Genomic DNA, 19,425 nt, shown 5'->3' with positions numbered 1-19,425 from the left:
GATGGCGAGCACAGACTGAAGCCGGCCAGAAACTCATTATTGTGGAGCTGATCCCACTGCACACTCGGCACTTTTTGTGTTTTTGAGCAGAATAGAATAGAAAAGCACAACAACGTACCTGTAGGGCTGCTCCCCTGTGTGTGTCCGCAAGTGTCTGGTAAGGTTTGCTGAGCGAGGGAAGATTTTCCCACAGTACCTGCAGGAGAGAGCGAGTAGAGGCGCAGGATGAAAAATAAGAACAGAAAGTAAACACAGTCAGAACTGAGACGTGAGGAGCACAGCCGGGGGGCACACACACACACCTGCAGGCGTAGCGTTCCTTGCCCTTGCGGAGGATGGCGTCCGAGAGGGACGGCGGCGGCGAGCGGAAGTTGAACAGCGGGTGGGCCGAGTGCTGCAGCGAGTTGGGCGGAGCGTCCAGCTTCAGGGTGCCGAAGCTCTCCAGCTTCTCCGTCATGTTCTCCATGGCCGACATCTGAGAGGGGGAGGAGCAGGGAGAGACGGGGGGAAACCACTGAGGTGAGATGGAGGCAAGTCTGCTTTATCTCAGCTAACAGCCACAGAAACTAGAGTGCATGTGTGTGTGTGTGTGTGTGTGTGTCTGTAAGCACAAACAAAGATACAATGTCAGAAGAAAAATAGAGAGCGAGGGAGCGAGAGCGAGGAAGTCTTGAGGAAGCAGTATATCAGAGGTTAGCCTTGTTGATTGTGCTAAAGGGTGAGTGACCTCCATGACCTATAGCACACTCACAAGTACCAACCCCCCCCCCCCCCCTTCAATGTCCCCCGACCCTCTTCCCTCAGCCAACACTTTGTTCTCTACCTCTTACCGTCTTCTGCGCCTACTGTCGCAGGCCAGCACACCGGCTAAATGAGGCATTCAAGGGCCCCGATAGGAGCCGTACAATATAGTTTGCGATACCCCCGACTGATAGCCGCTTCCCCTCCCCGAGAGGCTTTTGAACAAAGGCTACGTGGGGAGTTTATTTGCCAAAAACAGCTTACATCCTTCCTCTTCAAGCGACCACGGGACGGGGGAGACACAGGACAGACGCTGCGTCTCGATGTGTTTATACGCAGTCTGAGAACGGGCGGAGGGGCAGCGGGGAGATTCCGTCATGAGACTGAATTAGAGGTGGCATTGTGTTTGGAGGATCACGGCTGGGAGGCATTCCACTGCCATGTCTCTCCAACCTGACGATCTGGATCAATGTATGATTATATATATGTATCTTTACACACTGCTGTCAGAGATTCACTGTTTGCTGCGTTTATTATTTATTAGGTGAAAGCCAAGACAACAATGTGCTGCAGATCAGTGAGGCTCATGTTTATGAGCGTGTTCCTATATAAATATTCTCCCTGCAGGGAAAAACAAATCCTATGTTCCTTCTTGTGTACTTGCGTCCAATCAAGAATCTATACATACATGTCCTGTGTCGCATAAGACAACAAGCAGCACATGTGTATCACAGTGTAGATGTATCTGTCTGCAGGAGCACCGGTGAATGTTGTGCATTGCAAAGTCACAGTTGATGGAGGACACAGATTTTAAAGTCAGATTAAACTGTTTCCCTCCAACGAGAGTCCCCCCCCCCCCACCCACACCCCCTATTCTCCTGGACACAAACACAGGATGTCCTTGATGGACACGGTGCTATTATCTAGCCAGCCAGCCAGAGAGAAAAAATCCTAAGAGGGGGGGGGGGGGTTATTAGCTGGCCAGTGGGCTCCCACTCCATGAAACAATGCCACAACTAAGATTAGCATGGCCAAGCAGGGCAGTTAGTTACAATTCAATTCAAATGCTTATTATTCTTCTTTTATTAATACTATCATTTCTTGTAATCAAGACTCGCAGAGGCAGGGAGGGTCTGGGGACAGTCGAACAATGTGACTGATTATCAAAGCGGGCGGCAATAACAGAGGGTGTCTTCTGAAAAAAGGTAGAAGTGACTCGCTACACAGGCGCCATTCAGTAAACAAAGGAAGAAATCATACAGAACCCTTGAGAAAATAACATCAACACTGTGGAATGATGGTGCGCTGGGCCCTATCAATCCAGGCTTCAGGAGCGTGGGAGGCAGGAGGGACGTATTTTCACATAATAGATGTTATGAAAATAATAGTTGATAGCATCTGGGAATAATCAGCCTGTATGCAATACCTGGAGGACAATTCCCCCCGCGTCCCGGCCGCTTGTTGTGCTTTTTGTGTTCAAAGAGCGTCTAGCATTTACAGTTTTTATCTGAGATTATATTTGAGTGTTTGTTTGTGTGTGAGAGTGTATAAGCTGTAGGCCTACCTGAGGATGGAACAGCGGCGGTGACGGCCTGAGGAACTTCTCCTTCAGAGCTCCCACAGGGTCCAGTAGCTTCCTCTTTTCCACCCTGCTGGACCAACAGCAAGGCAGAGGGTTACGAACCAAGGTCAGAGTTCCACTTCAACAGTTACATTCACATGTGTTCAGATACAGATTGTGACAATTCTGTTCTAATCGGGGCTGAAATACCTGTATATGGGGTCCATGAAGAACGCAGAGGGCTTGGCGTAGTGCAGCGGCGGCGGCTGGGGGGGCTGCGCCTGTTGCTGCTGGTGCTGGGCGAGGGACTGGTGCAATGACTGGGAGAGCGGATGTGGAAACCCAGCTGCCATCTCATCCTTGATGGAGACCCCCTTGCCAACTCCATAGATGTGGTTCTTTCGAATGTGGGGCTCTGCTGACACTCCGTTATGACCGCCCCTGCTCCGCCCGCCGATGCTGAGGTCCAAAGGCTGTTCCTCGCCACTCGGCGTCGCTAAATGTCCACCACTGCTCCCAGTGCTACTGTTGGGGTTTGAGGGATTTGTCGGGGTTGTAGGAGTTAACTTGGCCTCCTTAGACTTTGTGGTGAGATCAAAGGGTGACTCTGTGGTGAGAGCAGGAGCTCCAGGGGCTCCAGAGATGATCCTCTGCAGTTGTTCACGAGGTGACTTGGGCTCAGGCTTAAAAAACATGTTAGGATTCAGAGTGCCTCGATCATTGCTGAACTGATAGAGGGGGTTGTGGAAGTTGGGCAGGAACGGGAAGGGGAACATGGAATGGTAGGGCAGCGGACCCATCTTCTTCTCCTGATGGAGACCAAAGTATTTCTCAGCAATTGAGGCGATGGCTTTGATGGAGTCAGTGGCGGCGTTGGCATTGGTGGGCGGGAGGGCTTGTTCATCTGGTGGAGGGAAGAAGGAGTGCTGGGATGACGCCGAGGAGAGAAATGGTCGGTCGATGGCGAGGTTCCCCGAGCTTGAAATTGCTGATGCCAAAGAACTGTTTGTGTCTTCTAACCGGTTGCCTTCTTGACCTGATACCCCCCCGGAGGATTTCCTTCTTTTGCTGCTTCGTTCACGTTCACTGTCTCCATCACTCTCCAGGTCAGAACCATCGCCTGAAGCAGTACCAGTGGTCGTGTCCAAATCTGTCCCGCTTGTAGTATTAACGTCTTCAAGGTCACTACCATCAGACATGTCTGCCAGCTTGGGTTTTGGTTTAGCTTCTCCACTTGAAGACAGATCTAGTTTGCTCTCTTTGTCTTCCGCCTGACTGTTGCCTCCATTGCTGTTTGTGGAGTTTACCAAGGAGAGAGAAGGAGCGTCGAGTAGACTCCGGGGAAGCTTCGCCTCCTGACTGCCCAGCGGACTCTTCAGCGAGGGGCTGGGGGGCAGTAATGGTGGTCGTGGATACAGTGACGGAGGGAAGATGCCTGGGAAACCATGTGGGAGCGACGGGAAGCCATGGGGCACTGGAGAGAAGGGCAAGCCTGCATGAGGGTGAGGTCGGGAGGGAAAGTAGTCAGTGAAGCCTAAACCTGACTGGTTCAGGCCTGCAAGGTGGGGATGGTGGGACTTGGCCTTGGCCATGATGGGGCTGGAGCTCATGGGGATGCCCGCAGTGAACATTCCTGCTGGAGAACCATAATGATTCTTGCCCTCACAGAAGCGTCTGTGCTTGTTGAGGGAGGAGGTAGTGCTGAACAGCTGCCCACAGTCCTTACATTTGATCTGGGTGCGGCAGTCAGCATGCATGCGCTTGTGGCGGCAGAGGTTGGAAAACTGGGTGTAGGATTTGTGGCACACCTCGCCTGAGGGAGCAAGAAGAGGGAGCCCGTCAGGGCCTGGTTAAACCCATTTTAACACTGTCTCTTACTCTGTGTACCACATCAACAACACATACATCAAGATGCTGATAAAACAGATTCAGACAAGGGACAAGTTCATTCTGTCAATTCAGTTCTAGAACTACTGTAGAGACTCTTGATTTGGCTACAGACTAACACACACTAACACACTAATGACTAAACATGTATTTATGTTTATGCTTTTATTGGTATTTCTTTTAGGACTGCAGGACATGTTTCTGTGCTACATGTATGCATGTTTCATGATAATGATTCATCTACTGCAGTAGTTTGGCTTTCAACACTTTTCCAAGTATGAAAAGGAAGAGTGGAGCTGAACAGATCAAATCTTTTATCTACACTGTCGCTTCCACAGCAATGGTAAGATGACACTTACGGTCACATGAATTGTTACATACATTATGACTCCCTGGACCAGTGTGTTTGGTCCAGAAGACGTTTAAAGGAAGGTAAAAGGTGGGGGGGGGAGGGGAGAAAAAGATGGAGTGTAATGGAGCCGTCCATGATGGGAAAGGTAATAAAAAAGATGGACGTTAAGATGAGCTCTCACTTACAGATAAAAGGTTTGACACTGCTGTGGATGTGCTTATGCTGCTTGAGGCCTGAGGAGGTGGCAAAGGTCTTACCACACTCAGGACACGTGTGAGCGCGGGCTCCCACGTGCTGCGAGCGGATGTGGCGCTGGAGGTTGCTGGGATCCGTGAACACCTGTAGAGGCAGACAGCAGACGTTTGAAACGCACCAATCACAGTTACCACAACTATGTTACAGAGAAAAAGGTGTGTATCCTCATTCTACATAACAAACAGTAAGCTGAGTGCTACAGAATGATCCAGTCTAAGGCTAAAAACACACCTTGCAGAATTTCTGAGGCAGATAAAACCTGTGTGTCCTGTGCACAACTTACGTGCGGGGTGTGCTGTACCTTATCACAGTTTTCACACTCAAAGCGCTTGCCACTGTCATGTGACATCTGGTGTCGGATGAGGTTGGACTTCCAGTTGAAGGCTTTGGGGCACTGGTCACACTTGTATTCCCGCTCCTCTGTGTGGACTATCATGTGCTGGCCCAGACTTGACAAGGAGAGGGCAAGTTCATCAGTGAATACGTGACATCACAGGGGTATTTGGAGGTGATGAGGTGTGTGTGTGTGTGTGCGTGTGTGTGTGTACCTGTACTCGTTTGGAAATATCTTCTCACAGTCTTTGCACTCGTGGATGGGCTCGTCACTGTCCTCGCGCTCCTGTTTGAAGTCGTCTTTGAGCGCGTCAAAGATGGAGCCGGCGCTGGAGCAGGAGTACTTCTGGTGCCGCCGCAGCTCCAGCGCCGTGGTGAACAGCTCGTCGCAGTCTTCGCAGCGGTACATCTGCTCGTCTGTGCAAACACACACACGCCATCAGAATCCTCCCGTCTTAACTTTTTTTTAGTTTTAATCAAGTAGTTTAACGAGCCGCTTCCACGTGAGCGCAAATTGCAGACTTGTTATGGTCGATGTGGCGTGTTGTCTAAATGAACTGGACAAAGAATCCAGGAGACGTCGGTCGGCTGAAACCGTTGCATCCAGATGTTTGCTAACTCTGCCAACGACGCGGTGCCAAGCAACCAAACGCAAAGCCAAACTGTTGAGCAGAAAAAAATGTATGTGCGTATTTCCTCCTCTGTGTGTGTGTGTGTGTGTGTGTGTGTGTTACTTACAGCTAATCACACTCCTGTTGAAACGGTAAAAGAAACAATCGCACCATTGGCATCCGCATAAAATGGAAATCAATTAGCGGTGAAATGCGGCCTTCATTAACGCGGCTAATTGCTTGTTAAAGGCGAGTGGTTTGCGGGGGCTGGAGGTGTAATAGCACACGGGGGGAAACAATAAGGGCCGCTCTTCCTCTTCCATGCTGATAACCTTTACAATACTTCTCACCACCAAGGTCAAACACATAAACGTCAGGCCAAGTTTTTCAATGGCGAGTTCCTGAGTCGTACGCCAAGTTCAACAGCTCAGGGGAAAGCCCAGGCGGAGAGTCTTTGTGTGTGTCTGTTTATGCAAGCGCCGTCCAAAACAGAGCGAGCCGTGAGGAGCAGTAGTGAGCAGGGGCACGGTGGCGCCAACCCCATGGTGATTCTAGAGCCAACCCGCCATACCCACTTTGCCATGACCCAGGCAGGCATCACCCGAGACGCCACCCCCCCCCCCAGGTGTCCCAACAAACCACGCACACCCATCCATCATTTCAAGCTGCACTAAATGAGTTTATCCAAAATGACTTACAGTGCACGGCTCACCTGTTTTCTACTGCATGTGACCGTTTATCCAGCTGGAACTTCTTGGACACATTAAAAGGGCATTAGTGTAGCTACATCAACGTGTCTAACCTTGGGGAGAAGGATAAATGACCTTCTGGTCAATGGGCCATTACACCAAAGTCAAAAGCTAAACTAACTGGCCCTCTCTGACACCAGCAAGCACATATTTCATGGAAAGAGTTGGTTATGATTCACCATGGAGCTCAAACATCTCCAAACGTTTTTGCGTTGAAACGTATTCAGAGAAAGTGTCATACGTGCTCAGTGTGGATTAATTACATGTGCAGTAAACTGTGCTGCCTTTAAAGACATGTGAACATATGGAAGAGGAAAGCTTCTCATCCTACAGGTCAACAGTTCACAACACTCTGGCGTGACCGTCTTTCACTGTAGGTGCGTGTAAATAAGTGTGTGTGTGTGTTGGGTCGTGAGTGTGTGTGTGTGTGTGTGAGCGTGCCTGTGTTGTTTCAGTTCGTCTGGTCTGGGGGGTGTGCTTATAAAGGGGAGACTAATAGCTCTCTGGGAGACGAAGGGAAGCACAATTATGTGCAGTTTAGCAGCTAATCTGGGAGCATGGGTGAGGTCTCGGGGGACTCCTCAAGTCCTCTACTTCAAATTCCTTCTCCGATAAGCCAGACAGAGAGAAGGGTTGCACTGCCAAGCTCCCACTCAGCCCGTCTACCTTTCTCTTTCTCTCTCTCTCACACACACACACACACACACACACACAAACACTTGGAGAACAGCCACGCTCATCCACAGAGTAGCCGTCGACTCTCTGTCTTCCCTTCTTGATAGATTCACACAGAGGACGTCTCTTTCTCCATCGGTCAGTGTCAGACGGACACACAAGTCAACACACCCAAATACTCTGGCTCTGATACACACATTCCTGCAGGTGGACCGTTTCTGTGTCTCCCCATTTATCTCCCTCTCTCTCAGACAAACACACACGAATTGAACCAATCATTTCTGAGCCTGCTTGATCTTTGACACTTTTCAATGTGCCAGTCTGCTTCTTTTCACTAAACCCTCTCTCTTTCCTCTCCCATCCTCCCTGTTGTTCCTTTGGCAGATCGGTCTGTGCATAAACTATCATACAGGGGAAAGAACAGAACATCTCATGAACACCATGTTCTCTCTCCACCATTTTATAATCCATGACAATCAAAAGCAATCAGCCTTTTTCCTGCCGTGTATCCAACACAACGACACAGTGTTACCTGACAACAGCACTTCAGCACAATAAGTCCAAGATGTTTAAAGAAATCCAGCGGAACTACGGCCCCTTTTCCGCTTCAGCGAGCTTTGAGAGAAAAGCCCAGATCGACGGTGAACGGCCGTCCGAGTTAGATGATGAGATAAAATATTGGACATATTGGGTCTGACGTGGAGGCACACTGAAAGGTCGAGCGAGCGGTGAGTCGGGTTACGAGCTCAGAGGGGAGGACGGCTGGATGAGAGCACACAGACATGTACGCGTTCTGAAACGTGAGACAATTTGAAGACAATAGTGCAGAGGCCTCGAGTTCACACAGCACAGTCCAGAGCAAAGATAACTAAATATACACAGGAATATAGCAGCTGGATCAATAAATGAATTTATACATAAGAGATCATCTAGGCACCATAATTGTGCTTTATTTTCTTACAAAATAAAAGCATAATAATAAAGCAGCAAATAGTCAATAGAATTATCTTTTTTTTTAACATTTAAAAATTATGTCTCCTGATTTTGATGCAACTGAACAATCAGTTAATTCTGAGAATATGAAATATAAAATGTAAATTAAAGAAACATATTTATATTTAATATGAGAACAATTTAACCCATGTGCTGCTTCTTTCATTATTATTGAGAATTCCTTTGTGTCAAAGTCAAAAAAAAAAATGTTTTTAATAAAAAAAAAAAAAAATCAAGCTTTGAATCTTTGAAGGCGCGTCAATCAAACCACCCGAGCTCCGACAGAAAGCGCTTAGGTCATCGGCAACCAAACAAAAACAGCAATGACTTCGGACGGACTGACGTGATTTTTTCATTTCGTGATCCTCTTTAATGTGTGTAATTATAATCCTGACATTTCCGGTTGGTGCTTTTCGTTAACGCCATATTTCTTCTTGCATTTTAGCCAAACGGGCCTCGACTGGGTTTAACTCTGTAATCGCACAGTTAAAACGGAGCCTCATATAGGGACAAATCCCATCATCACCAGGCCTGTTTAACATGACGGGCTTCGACCAAAAGCTCTGATGCGGGATTTAATCCCACCTGGATCTTTAAAACTCCAATAATTGACGTGTTTTTGGGAGACAGTAAACGGTGGAGGGGGTGAACTTGTTCCTGTTTGTCGTGACGTTGCGGAGTGTGTTGACCGTGAACGCAGCACAGGATGCTGGTTGAAGTTTGTTTAAAATGTGCGCTAATGACCCGCATTCATCTTACCTTGCAGGTTGGGCGCCATGGATCCCTCCGGGAATATGCCCTCCTTCATATACACCAAGAGCTCCTCCCCTGCTTCAATGTCCCGGACAGCTTTATAATAGATCTGAGCGAGAGAGAGGGAGAGAAAGAGAGGGAGAGAGGGAGGGGGAGAGAGAAAGAGAGAGTAAATAAAGCTGCACCCTCATAAACTCAAACCTATCACATGTTGAAATTCATCACATTAACATATTAATAGGATATTATTTTGCAAAATAAAAAAATAACCTGCATGTCTTTAATAAACTGCAGGTGTAAAGGAAAAATAAATAAATATGATCAATGATCACAATGATTTATTTTTAAGATTTAACAAAATAAAAGACAAACCCTCAAAAATGGTTCTGACATAAATAACACAGGAGGAGGATTTGTATTAAGAATTGTTTACATTCAGTAAAACGCTGCAAAACAAAACAAACTCGTTCAAGAAAATTAATAATAATAAAATTCGTTTTATTCTACAAATAAATCACTCAAACCTTCACAAAGAAAAAAAACGGGATACAAATCTACAAGATGTTGATTTTTAAAAATGTTGCTGTAATCGATCAACACAAATAAACGAACGGCTAAAACCCATCACCTCCACAGAACCACTGATGTGCGCATGAGGTGACTTCCTGTGTGTGTGTGTGCGTTTGTGTGTGTTAGATCAAATTTAAATGAGTGTTGATGCATTTTGTGCTGCAAGTGCAGAAGAAAGAAAAGCGAGAAAAAGAATAAACAAGGAGGCCTGAAGCAGCCAGTGTGGCCCAACACACACACGCACACACACGCATAGCAACATTAAACTGGCTCACAATTACGTGTGTTATTTTCCAATAAAAAAAAGTTACAGCCTCATTCATCCCAATAAACAACAGCGTAAACATTTAACCAGCTCTGCTTCAAGGTGCACGGACGTTGTGAGCTGTGGCCGCATGGGGGCGCTCTGCACCAATTCAACTGAGTCCCACTGCACGGTAGACACACACACTCACACGCACAAAGGCTGGTGAAACTAACTTCCAAGAGTTAGTCCCTTTAAGATGAGAGAAGAACAAAGGCCTTCAACGCGAATACGCATTATTATTATTATTATTATTATTGTTATTATTATTATCGCGATATTTAGTCCGAGCTGACCTTTCTTTTCTCCGTGAGGCGGAGCAGTTGGGAGAGTTGCGCGGCGCTTCGGAGAGCCTCCAGCTGCAGTAGAAGTTCGGTCCCGGTGGAGTTGGCGACGCAACCCATAGTAGGTGTGCCGGGGCGCTGCAGCGGGCCGGGCCGGGGAGAGGGGGTCGCGGGGCGGCCAAGGAGGGCTGCGGAGTGCCGGCGATGCTTCGCTGTGGCTGAATGGAGGAGCCCGACGCTCCTGTGCGAGACTCTACTCTCTAATCTAGTCAGTGAGGAAGGAGCGCGTCTGTGATGATGATGATGAGCCCCCGTCTCTCTCTCCCCCTCTCTCTCTCTTCCTCCCTCTTTCTTTCTCTCTCTCTCTCTCTCTCTCTCTCTCTCTCTCTCTCCCTCTCTCTCTCCCTCTCTCGCTCTCTCATTAGTGATTCCCTCTTGCCCCTCGGTGCTCTCTCGGTTACCCGTCGGCCACTCCTCCTCCTCTTATCTCCAGCCAGAAGCAGCGAGGCTCCGCGGCGCAGACCCCTCCCCGTCCCCGTCCCCGTCCTCGCATCTCCACACCCCTGCTTTTGACCGCTATGGATAAATCTATTATTGATGCTATTATGGATGTAAATAAAGCAGCCCGGCAGACTTTCATTCACACACACACACACACACACACACACACACACACACACACACACACACACACACACACACAAATAAAATAAGAAATTGAGGACTTTTATTTGATCTTCATCACGCGTCTTCTCTTCTGTCTCGTGACGTCGCGGCCTGTGAGTGAAGCTGCGAGTCAAAGCGACGTTTTCAAACAAACGATGGATCGCGGACAGCGCGATTCCAAATATTAATTTAAGTATAATAAAATAAATGCTGTCTATTTTATAATTAATTTCAAGTTAAAATTTCAAGCTAAATCAAAAGCAATCAATGCGCTGAAAGCTTCACACACACACACACACACACACACACACACAACCTGCGTGACAGAAAAAAGCTTCTTATCAAATATAAGCCAACACGTTGACACAATCAACCGTTCAAATAATTTTATGGCTAAAATAATTTTGTATTCCTAATTTATCGGACAGACTTAATTAGTTATTGATTATTTATCTTCCTTCATTTGCTTGTAATCATCGAAATTTAAATCATTTTCCTAACATTATTGAGACACAATCATTTGGACTTTTATTATTTGTCAAATGCAACAACAACAAATTCATATTTCTGCAGCTCTTTCACACACTCTCTCTCTCTCTCTGAGTGTGTGTGTGTGTGCATTGTCCAGCTGTCTACAGTAAAGCTGAAACACTCGGACCTGTCTTGACCTCTTCCCGTCTCTGTCCAGTGTTCAGGGGACAGATCCCTCATCTATCAATGCCAGCTGGAGGGCCCACAATAATCCCCCCCTGTGGCCTTACACACACACACACACACACAGTCTATTTATTGTGTTTGCGTGTGATGGACCAGGGAAGATCAAACAGTGTTGCAAAAGGCTCCACTCCAAAAAAGAAAAGATGAAGGACTTGAGTGACAAGAAGGTGGACATGGTTCATCTTCTCTTCAAACTGCCACTTGCGACACACACGCACACGCACACACGCGCACACACACACACACACACACACACGTCCCACCACTTCCTTCTCTGCATGGGCCTTGGCCTCGGAGCAACTGAATGGGCTCAGAATGTTAAGCCCAATCATTTTTGGGTGATTGTTGGTTGTGGCATTCAAAATGAACAGAGACTATTTTATTTGGACACACACACACACGCCTCCTCAAGCATTAACACACACAGGCTTGAAGGCACAGACACACAGAAAAAAACATTAGGATGAAATTGCAAGTGAAAAGAGTTGGTGAAAAGTGTGTGTGTGTGTGTGTGTGTGTCTCTCTCTCTCACACAGATTTTTCTCAACCAAACTCAGCCACCAAATCACTGATACTCAATCCCTGTCTCAAACTCATGCAGTGTGTGATGCATATTAAGAGAAATATGTATGAAATAAAGCAAAAAGAGTGCAGGACAATAAATGGCTCTAAATTATTCATGATCCTGCAAACACATCTGTTCATATCCTACAACATTAACGACAAACAAATACACAAATAAATTATCCACTTGTTTTTTTAAAAGGTTACTGTGCACATTAGAATTTGCCCTGTGTGCACATATTTCCATACACTCATACATTCTGCATGCCAACACAACAAAACAGAAATCACCAAATAGCACACAAGTCTGTTAAATTATGCATTTTAGTGCTGAGTGGCTGCATGCGTGCGTGTGTGAGTGTGCGTGTGTGAGTGTGTGCGTATGTGTGTGTGTGGTGTAAATAAATGATAGAGTCCCGCCTGTGAGCCTCGACACCAAACAACCGGTCAGGCAAACAAAAGCAAAGCCGCTCCGCAAAGTACAAACAACCACCACACGCATGAGGAAGCGGCGGTGCTCGCGGCCTCTGCAGCTCCCACAATCCTCAGCATCTTCGCCGCCGCCCTGGTTCTCTCCTTGACATTGTGTGGCAGTGGCAGGGGGCACTGATGCGAGAATCTTAAAAGGATTAGGCGGGTTGGCGTTACTAGCCAATTGGCGCTTGTCAATCTAGGAGGCCCCTTGTGCGTCTCCTCTCGCTCGCCCCCGTCCCAGCCGCCTTTCTCTCTGTCGGCCGGGCTTACTGTCCAAAAGCTTTAACGGACACACACCGGCCCGTCCCCTCTGTGGGGTGGAGTGACAGGTGGCAGATCGAGACGCGAGGACACAGAGAGGCGGACAAAGGCGGCGAGGAGCAGGCGGCTAGGGAGCGAGGCGGGAGGGGGGAAGGAGCCGTGTAGGGATTAGGAAACAAATAAGAGGCGAGTGACAGGAATGTGGACACACGGCCGCTCATATGGACGTATTAGGACACTGTCACACTGCTGTCATTTACATTCTCTTATGTAAGTCAGGTATTTGGCATGGTGCTCTCTCTTGTTCAGGATGGGTCGCACATTTTCTTCTTCTACTGTTCCTCCTAACGACACCCTAACACACATTTGTATCTCCACAACATACTGTCAGTGACTTCACGTGATAGAGCTGCAAACTGATGTGAAGAGGGGGAGGAGGAGGAGGATAGGGGAAAGAAAGAGATCCGGAAGCTCCAGGGTCAAAGGTCAGAGGAAAACAGCTTCTGTTCTTATTTTGATTGTCTCTCAATAGACTTCTCTCTTAAGAGTCTTTTGTTTGCATTCTACACTGCAGGGTAAGTGAAGCCAAATATCACTAAAACTTCCCCAAAAATAGAATAAAATTAAAAAAATATCTGTGACCAAGTTCTCCCAAAAATGATAAAATTTCGTAAATTTGTTTGAGTTTCTTGCCTCTTTTTTATTGTTTCTAATCCCCTTTATTGCCTCGTATGCTCATATTAATTGTGACCAATCACAAGAGGCCAAACTGAGAGGCTTGGTGACAGAGAAGCTGCTGCTGCTTCCTTCAGACAAATGTCAACAAAGCTAAACAGAAGAGCGTCCTCGGCAGCATAAACAGCAGAGCGAGCGCGAGGCCGGGTCAGGGCCCAGATAGGCTGTCGGGGCTTTATGGGGACTGGACTGGCTTCCTTTGAGAGGGGGGGAGAAGGAGGAGAAGGAGAAGAAGAAGAAGAGGGAGGGGAGACTAGTGCGACCACAGAAGAAGACTGAGGCTGGGATAAAGGTTATTATGGGAGTCAGGAGTGTCGGGCTATTCTTCAGCCTCTTTACATGGGTCATTTCCTAACAGCGCTGGCAACCGGCCCGGCCGCCGACACACAATGGAGCCATTCCTCGCTCATTACCAGCACACACATTTTACCAACACAATGGTAAATACACACACATACACACACGTTTGAGCACAGCGAACCAGTCCATTCTGAGTGGATGTGGAGCAGGCAGCAGCGGCCTCTCTCTCTCCCTCTCCCTCTACCTCTCTCCCTCATATCCAGAGCAGAACATGGCGATCCCGTCACTCACCTGGTCTCCAGTGAGGTGACACGCGGCGAGGTTCTGCTCCTCGAAGGACGGGGCCGAGCGGACGTATTTGAGCCAGCTGTTGCCCGCGGGGTCTGGGCCCGTGTCCAGCGTAAACTTGACGTTGCCCATGTCGTCCACCACCTGTTGGGAGAGCGACAGGTTAGATGTCAGCGAGAGGTGCAAGAGAGGGCGAACGGGTGACAGAGACAGAGGAGAGAGAGAGAGAGAGAGAGAGAGAGAGAGAGAGAGAGAGAGAGAGAGAGAGAGAGAGAGAGAGAGAGAGAGAGAGAGAGAGAGAGAGAGAGAGAGAGAGAGAGAGTCGCGCCTTCATCATCTAACAAATCCTGGCGTATTCCTGCTAATGAGGCGTTTTACACCAGCAGTTTGATGTCAGTCAACCTTAGGACACACAGAAGAAACATGTCTGCGGGTGTGAGGGCCCCCTAACCTCGTCAAATCCTGACAAGGAGGAGAGGAAACAGGGAGAGGAGGAGAAAGGAGGAGGAGGAGGAGGAGGGAGCAGACAAAGTGCGGCTTCTTTCACTTGTCTAAAGACTTTCTCTGGCACATATTGATCACCCTTTGTAACCCCTGTGGCCCCCCAGAGACCGCCAGAGCCGGTTTCGTGTTACCCGCTCTCACAGAGAATGGAGGAGGAGGATGGAGGTGGAGGTGAAGGAAGAGGAGGAGGAGGAGGAGGAGAGGGGAGAAGAGGGGCTTATTGTGGAGCAAAAAAAGTGAGGTGAAATCCAGGAAGGAGCAACATTCCTTTTGTGCGGCCGGAGAAAACAAAACGGAACCTCATTCTCCATGAGGCTCTCCATGTAAGCTGGACAAGATTTTCACTGTCGCTATGGCAACGCGCAACATCAGATTTAAAAGGTGTACCTAAGATTTCAGTTTGCGTTGCTCACTTTTTTATGTTTGTATTGCTGGTTGGGGTCAGTGGATTTGGGGGGGGGGGGGGGCGTCTGTGACCCCTGACCTCCTGCATCTCCACCGAGCTCGGGGTCGAAGCTCGAATTTCGCCCGTTCCCCGCGTGAGTTACTGAGCCCGCGTAAATCCTCGGGGAGGGGGGTGTGGTGTGTGTGTGTGTGAGGGGGGGCGGGTGAGACAGAGCCGACACATCCGACCTCCACCTCCGCCCGCCGCAGGAAGTCGAGGTGCGGCGGAGAAGAACCAACTGAACCGTCTGACATTTTTAGATGGGCAGAGTTCGTGAACTTCTCTAACTGAGGCACGGTCTTGTTACTTTCTCCCCCCCGGGCTTGTAAAGTGTGAATGGCCGTGTTCTTGGCGTGTGTGTTGTCACGGGTGGGGCCGCAGGTGCTATAGTTTGGTGAGTAAATATATAAACGCTCTGCTGGAAGGTGTGTGTGTTCGCTTCTATGAATATACCGACCGACGCGTCTAATCCGCTCACGCACACGTGACGTAACGCCTCCGTTTTAACACCACCGGGCTCGCGCACTACTTCTCCACGCAGAGGTGAGATACGAGCCGCGCGCCGCTTTACAGTAACAATAATAATAACAATGCCTGTTAGCGCCGTGGGTAAATAGAACCCGTATGTATGTTTAAACACGCGTGAGAGAGAAACTCAGTCAGGAAATCAGGCCGGTAGAGATCAAATCACGGTTACATCACGGCTGAAAAAAAAAAAATAAGCGAAGCGATTTAGGTCTTCATATTTAGAGAAATATTTATTTATTGTTTATTCTGAAATTGATTTCATGACACAATACGTCTGTTTGTACTGTACATGCTATTTCACCAACGAGTGCAGGAACTTCAGCTTTGCGTCAAAATTCCACATTCACAGCCGTCCACACTCCTGATCCACTCCTGATCCACTCCAGGCCTTTACTTTATGTGCGAAAACAGTCACACACACACACACACACACACACACACACACACACACACACACACACACACACACACACACACACACACACACACACACACACACACACACACCTCTCCCTGTGAGGAGTCAGAGTGCACTTGTTGCCTTGGTGCCGAGCAGCTCGACAGGTATCGTCCAGTGTTTTTATGAACACAGTGAGGAAACCAGGTGGGCCCCAGACGCCATGCTGTGGATGGGTGTGAGTTAGGAGGTGGGGGCCAACCCCCCCCCCACACACACACACCTAGGGCAAAAGTCTGATCACGAGCTTAATGAGCAGCAGACCTGTGTGTGTGTGTGTGTGTGTGTGTGTGTGTGTGTGTGTGTGTGTGTGTGAGGCCTGCTAACACCCTGTCTCCGGGCAGAAGTCTGATTTATAAGGCTTCAAATGAGGTGCAACAGAGAAGGAGAGGCAGAACACAGAACAAGCCCTCGGCTGATTGTTTGTTTATTTACCTTTCTTTTTCACTCCCCTCCTCCTCCCTACGTCACAGGGTGGGGGTGAGGGTGAGGGGGGGTGGTTGTGAGGGTGGGGGCCCCGGCTGGAACTCATCAGCTCCACGTGCAAAAGCGTTTCAGCAAAACAAAGCAAATCTGAGTGCTAACCCCTCCAGCTTCTCTCTTTACGTTTACAGGGAACAAACGACCACAGTGGCGCCTGGAACGCCACCGGCCACCAGCTCACACCCCACAACAGCCCATATCAGGTCAAAATGTTAAACTAGAAACACGTTGTATGTTGTATTAGCTCATTGTTACCTGGCATTTGCGGAGATTCATCCGCCCGAGATAATCACAGAAACTTTGCATTGCGCGACTCGCCAACAATGAGGGTCGCTACTTCTGTGGTACAATGCAGGTGATCTGATGACGACATTAAGCCTGACATGATGTCCTTATAGTGTCAGGTGACATCATTCATAATCACAATCAATATGACATCATTCAAAATGACATAACCAATGGTAAAATCATTCATAATGACATAACCGGTAAAGTTGCCAGTTTGAATCCCTGCTTTGGTTTGCGACACAAAAAGGGCTTAGAAACATCATGAAGCTCAAAGTGACTCCAGAGACTCACAGACACAGTGCCTGTCCTACAAATGCTATGGTCCCTTCATACAAAAGGCTTAGCTCATGTATGTGGTATGACTGAACACACACACACACACACACACACACACACACACACCAGGGCCAAACATGTTCCATCTTATTCATACACCATTCATATATGAACTCATGCTTCTGCTGAACAAAAAACATGCTAAAACACAGCTTGACCTATAGCCGTAATGGATCAAAGAGCTTGAGAAAATGACACACACACACGCACGCACGCACACACACACACACACAAACGTCAGCATGCACGCGCACACAGACACAATGAGACTTCAGTGTGACTGGGTAAAAGAGAAGCGGCTCTGAGTGGACAGGATGCAGAGCCAACTCCACAGGAAGCTGTGATAAGAGCACGACACTTATATCGCTCCTCACAACACAAAGGGGAACCTTTGACAGCTAGGAACCTTTAATGGATGTCTCGGCATGCCCTCTCCTCTGCCAGTTATGTCTGACGGATGTGTGTGTGGCATGCGGGGCTGAATTAGTGGAGGAAAGTTGCTTGTACGGTTGGATGTTGGTGACAAGGTACATATTATTTTCTGTTTGACGGAGGGCAGAAAATGGAAGCGAGTGCGGCGCTGACGCTGATTTTGATGTGAGATGGAGATAGGAGCAGCCGTGAGACATAAATGTTAGGTTAGCGTACGTCTGCCAGGGAATATTTTTATGAAGTGTGATCTTAGCTCTTTGTTGAGCGGCTCTGCTTTAGATGTGTGAACACGCCCTAGTTTGCATGTATTTGTGTGTGTGTGTGTGTGTGTGTGTGTGTGAAAGAGAGTGAGAGAAAAAAGTTGCAGAGTTCCTGGTGAAAACTACACAACTGATGTAATCTCCTTCTGCATGGACAAGTTCAGCGCAATAAGTCAAACATGATGGAGGATTGTATTATGGTCAGAGATTTAATAATGTAAGGATCTGATAACAAGGAAGGAAGGGATAAGATTAACTCTGTCCAAGGGTCCAAACAGGTGAAGAGAGAGAGGGGGGGTGGGGGAGTGGGAGAGAGAGAGAGAGAGAGAGAGAGAGAGAGAGAGAGCAGTGAGGAACAGAAAAGAGAGGATGCACGGGGGCGTGTAGTTCCCTGTGCAGCAGCTAGGGGGCAGCCTGGCATGAGAGCTGCTCAGGTGAAGGAGCAGAAGTGGAAATGAAACTTCCCTCCGTCTCTGCACACACACACACACACACACACACACACAAGGCAGAGATTGTGGACAATGCGAAAATGAGTAAGAAAGGAAGAATTACGCGTGCACACGCACACACACGCACACACACACACACAGCAGTGACAGTGACAGATGGAGTGGCTGTGGCTGGTTGTTAGAGGTGTTGCAAATTAAGGTGCAGGACAGCTAACAAGAAATAAAGAAGTGTGTGTGAGAGTGTGTATCCTTTCTGGAAAAGGGTCTGTTTCCAGCAGGGAGGCCCCCTTAACATGCATATACACACTCAAACTCTCTCTCTCACACACACACACACACACGCTGGCTGACTAATAAAGCGACTGACAGAGTGCAGATCCCCACAGCCGCTGATGTGTTTGTGCATGTTCACATGTACCGGTGTGTGTGTGTGTGTGTGTGTGTGTGTGCGGTGTGTGTGTGATGGATGGGGCCTGCAGAGATGACCCTACCCTGCCACATCGCTCAACAGTCTAAATGAGTGTGTGTGTGTGTGTGTGGAGGTGAGAGGTGGACAGGCGTACAAGGGGTCCTGTCAATAAATTTCTTCTTATAGAGAGGAAAGGAAAGAGAGAGAGAGAGACACAGAGAGAGAGAGAGAGAGAGAGAGAGAGACAGAGACAGAGACAGAGAGAGAGAGAGAGATTCATCACATTTTATTAACTTCTGTGGTCTGTGGCTGTGGGTGAGGACGATGTGGGAAAGAAGACAGAGAGAGAAAACGAGATGTTAAACGCAAAAAAAGAGAAGATGAAGAGGAGGAAGATAAAAGAACACAGAACCCCTCTCACTCTCTCACACTCACTCTCTCACACACACACACAGGGCAAATAATGTAACTGATGCACCTCATGTACACACACAGTACATGTGTACAGGTCACTGCATCTTCACAAAAAGATCATTACTACACAAAAATAAGTTACATTCACACTTTAAAAAATTCATTCTTACATTAATAATTCTTCTAAATCTCCTTTAGACTTCAGACTTTACAAACTAAACTGAAGTCTTCTCTCGCTGCTAAATGTCTCTACTTCAATCTGCAGTGAGACAGCGGTAAAGCGTTTGGTCAGAAGGCGCCGCCATACTGTGAGCGTAGATTGGGCCCTTAAAAAGAGTTTATGT

The 19,425-nt window shown here is 48.0% G+C and overlaps 1 protein-coding gene across 5 annotated transcripts in view; it reads right to left on the bottom strand.

The window, feature by feature from the left end:
* Positions 1-19,425, bottom strand: part of prdm16 (PR domain containing 16) — a 161,958-nt gene that overhangs the window by 8,091 nt on the left and 134,442 nt on the right. For 2 of the 5 annotated variants that reach the window (XM_076163463.1, XM_076163462.1), the window contains exons 4-12: positions 14,077-14,217; positions 8,917-9,019; positions 5,345-5,546; positions 5,098-5,245; positions 4,727-4,880; positions 2,513-4,115; positions 2,306-2,393; positions 303-475; positions 119-196 (exon numbers count right to left, since the gene is read on the bottom strand). In XM_076163463.1, coding sequence (XP_076019578.1) covers positions 119-196; positions 303-475; positions 2,306-2,393; positions 2,513-4,115; positions 4,727-4,880; positions 5,098-5,245; positions 5,345-5,546; positions 8,917-9,019; positions 14,077-14,217 — 2,690 coding nt within the window. Of the gene's footprint in view, positions 1-118; positions 197-302; positions 476-2,305; positions 2,394-2,512; positions 4,116-4,726; positions 4,881-5,079; positions 5,246-5,344; positions 5,547-8,916; positions 9,020-14,076; positions 14,218-19,425 lie in introns of all 5 variants that reach the window. The other 3 variants (XM_076163460.1, XM_076163461.1, XM_076163464.1) reach the window with 3 other exon arrangements.

This window comes from Genypterus blacodes, unplaced genomic scaffold (genome assembly GCF_046128005.1).
Source record: "Genypterus blacodes isolate CSIRO-AG114 ecotype Tasmania unplaced genomic scaffold, CSIRO-AGI_Gbla_v1 ptg000131l_1, whole genome shotgun sequence".
NCBI lineage: Eukaryota > Metazoa > Chordata > Actinopteri > Ophidiiformes > Ophidiidae > Genypterus > Genypterus blacodes.
This window is presented reverse-complemented; position numbering and strand designations above follow the sequence as displayed.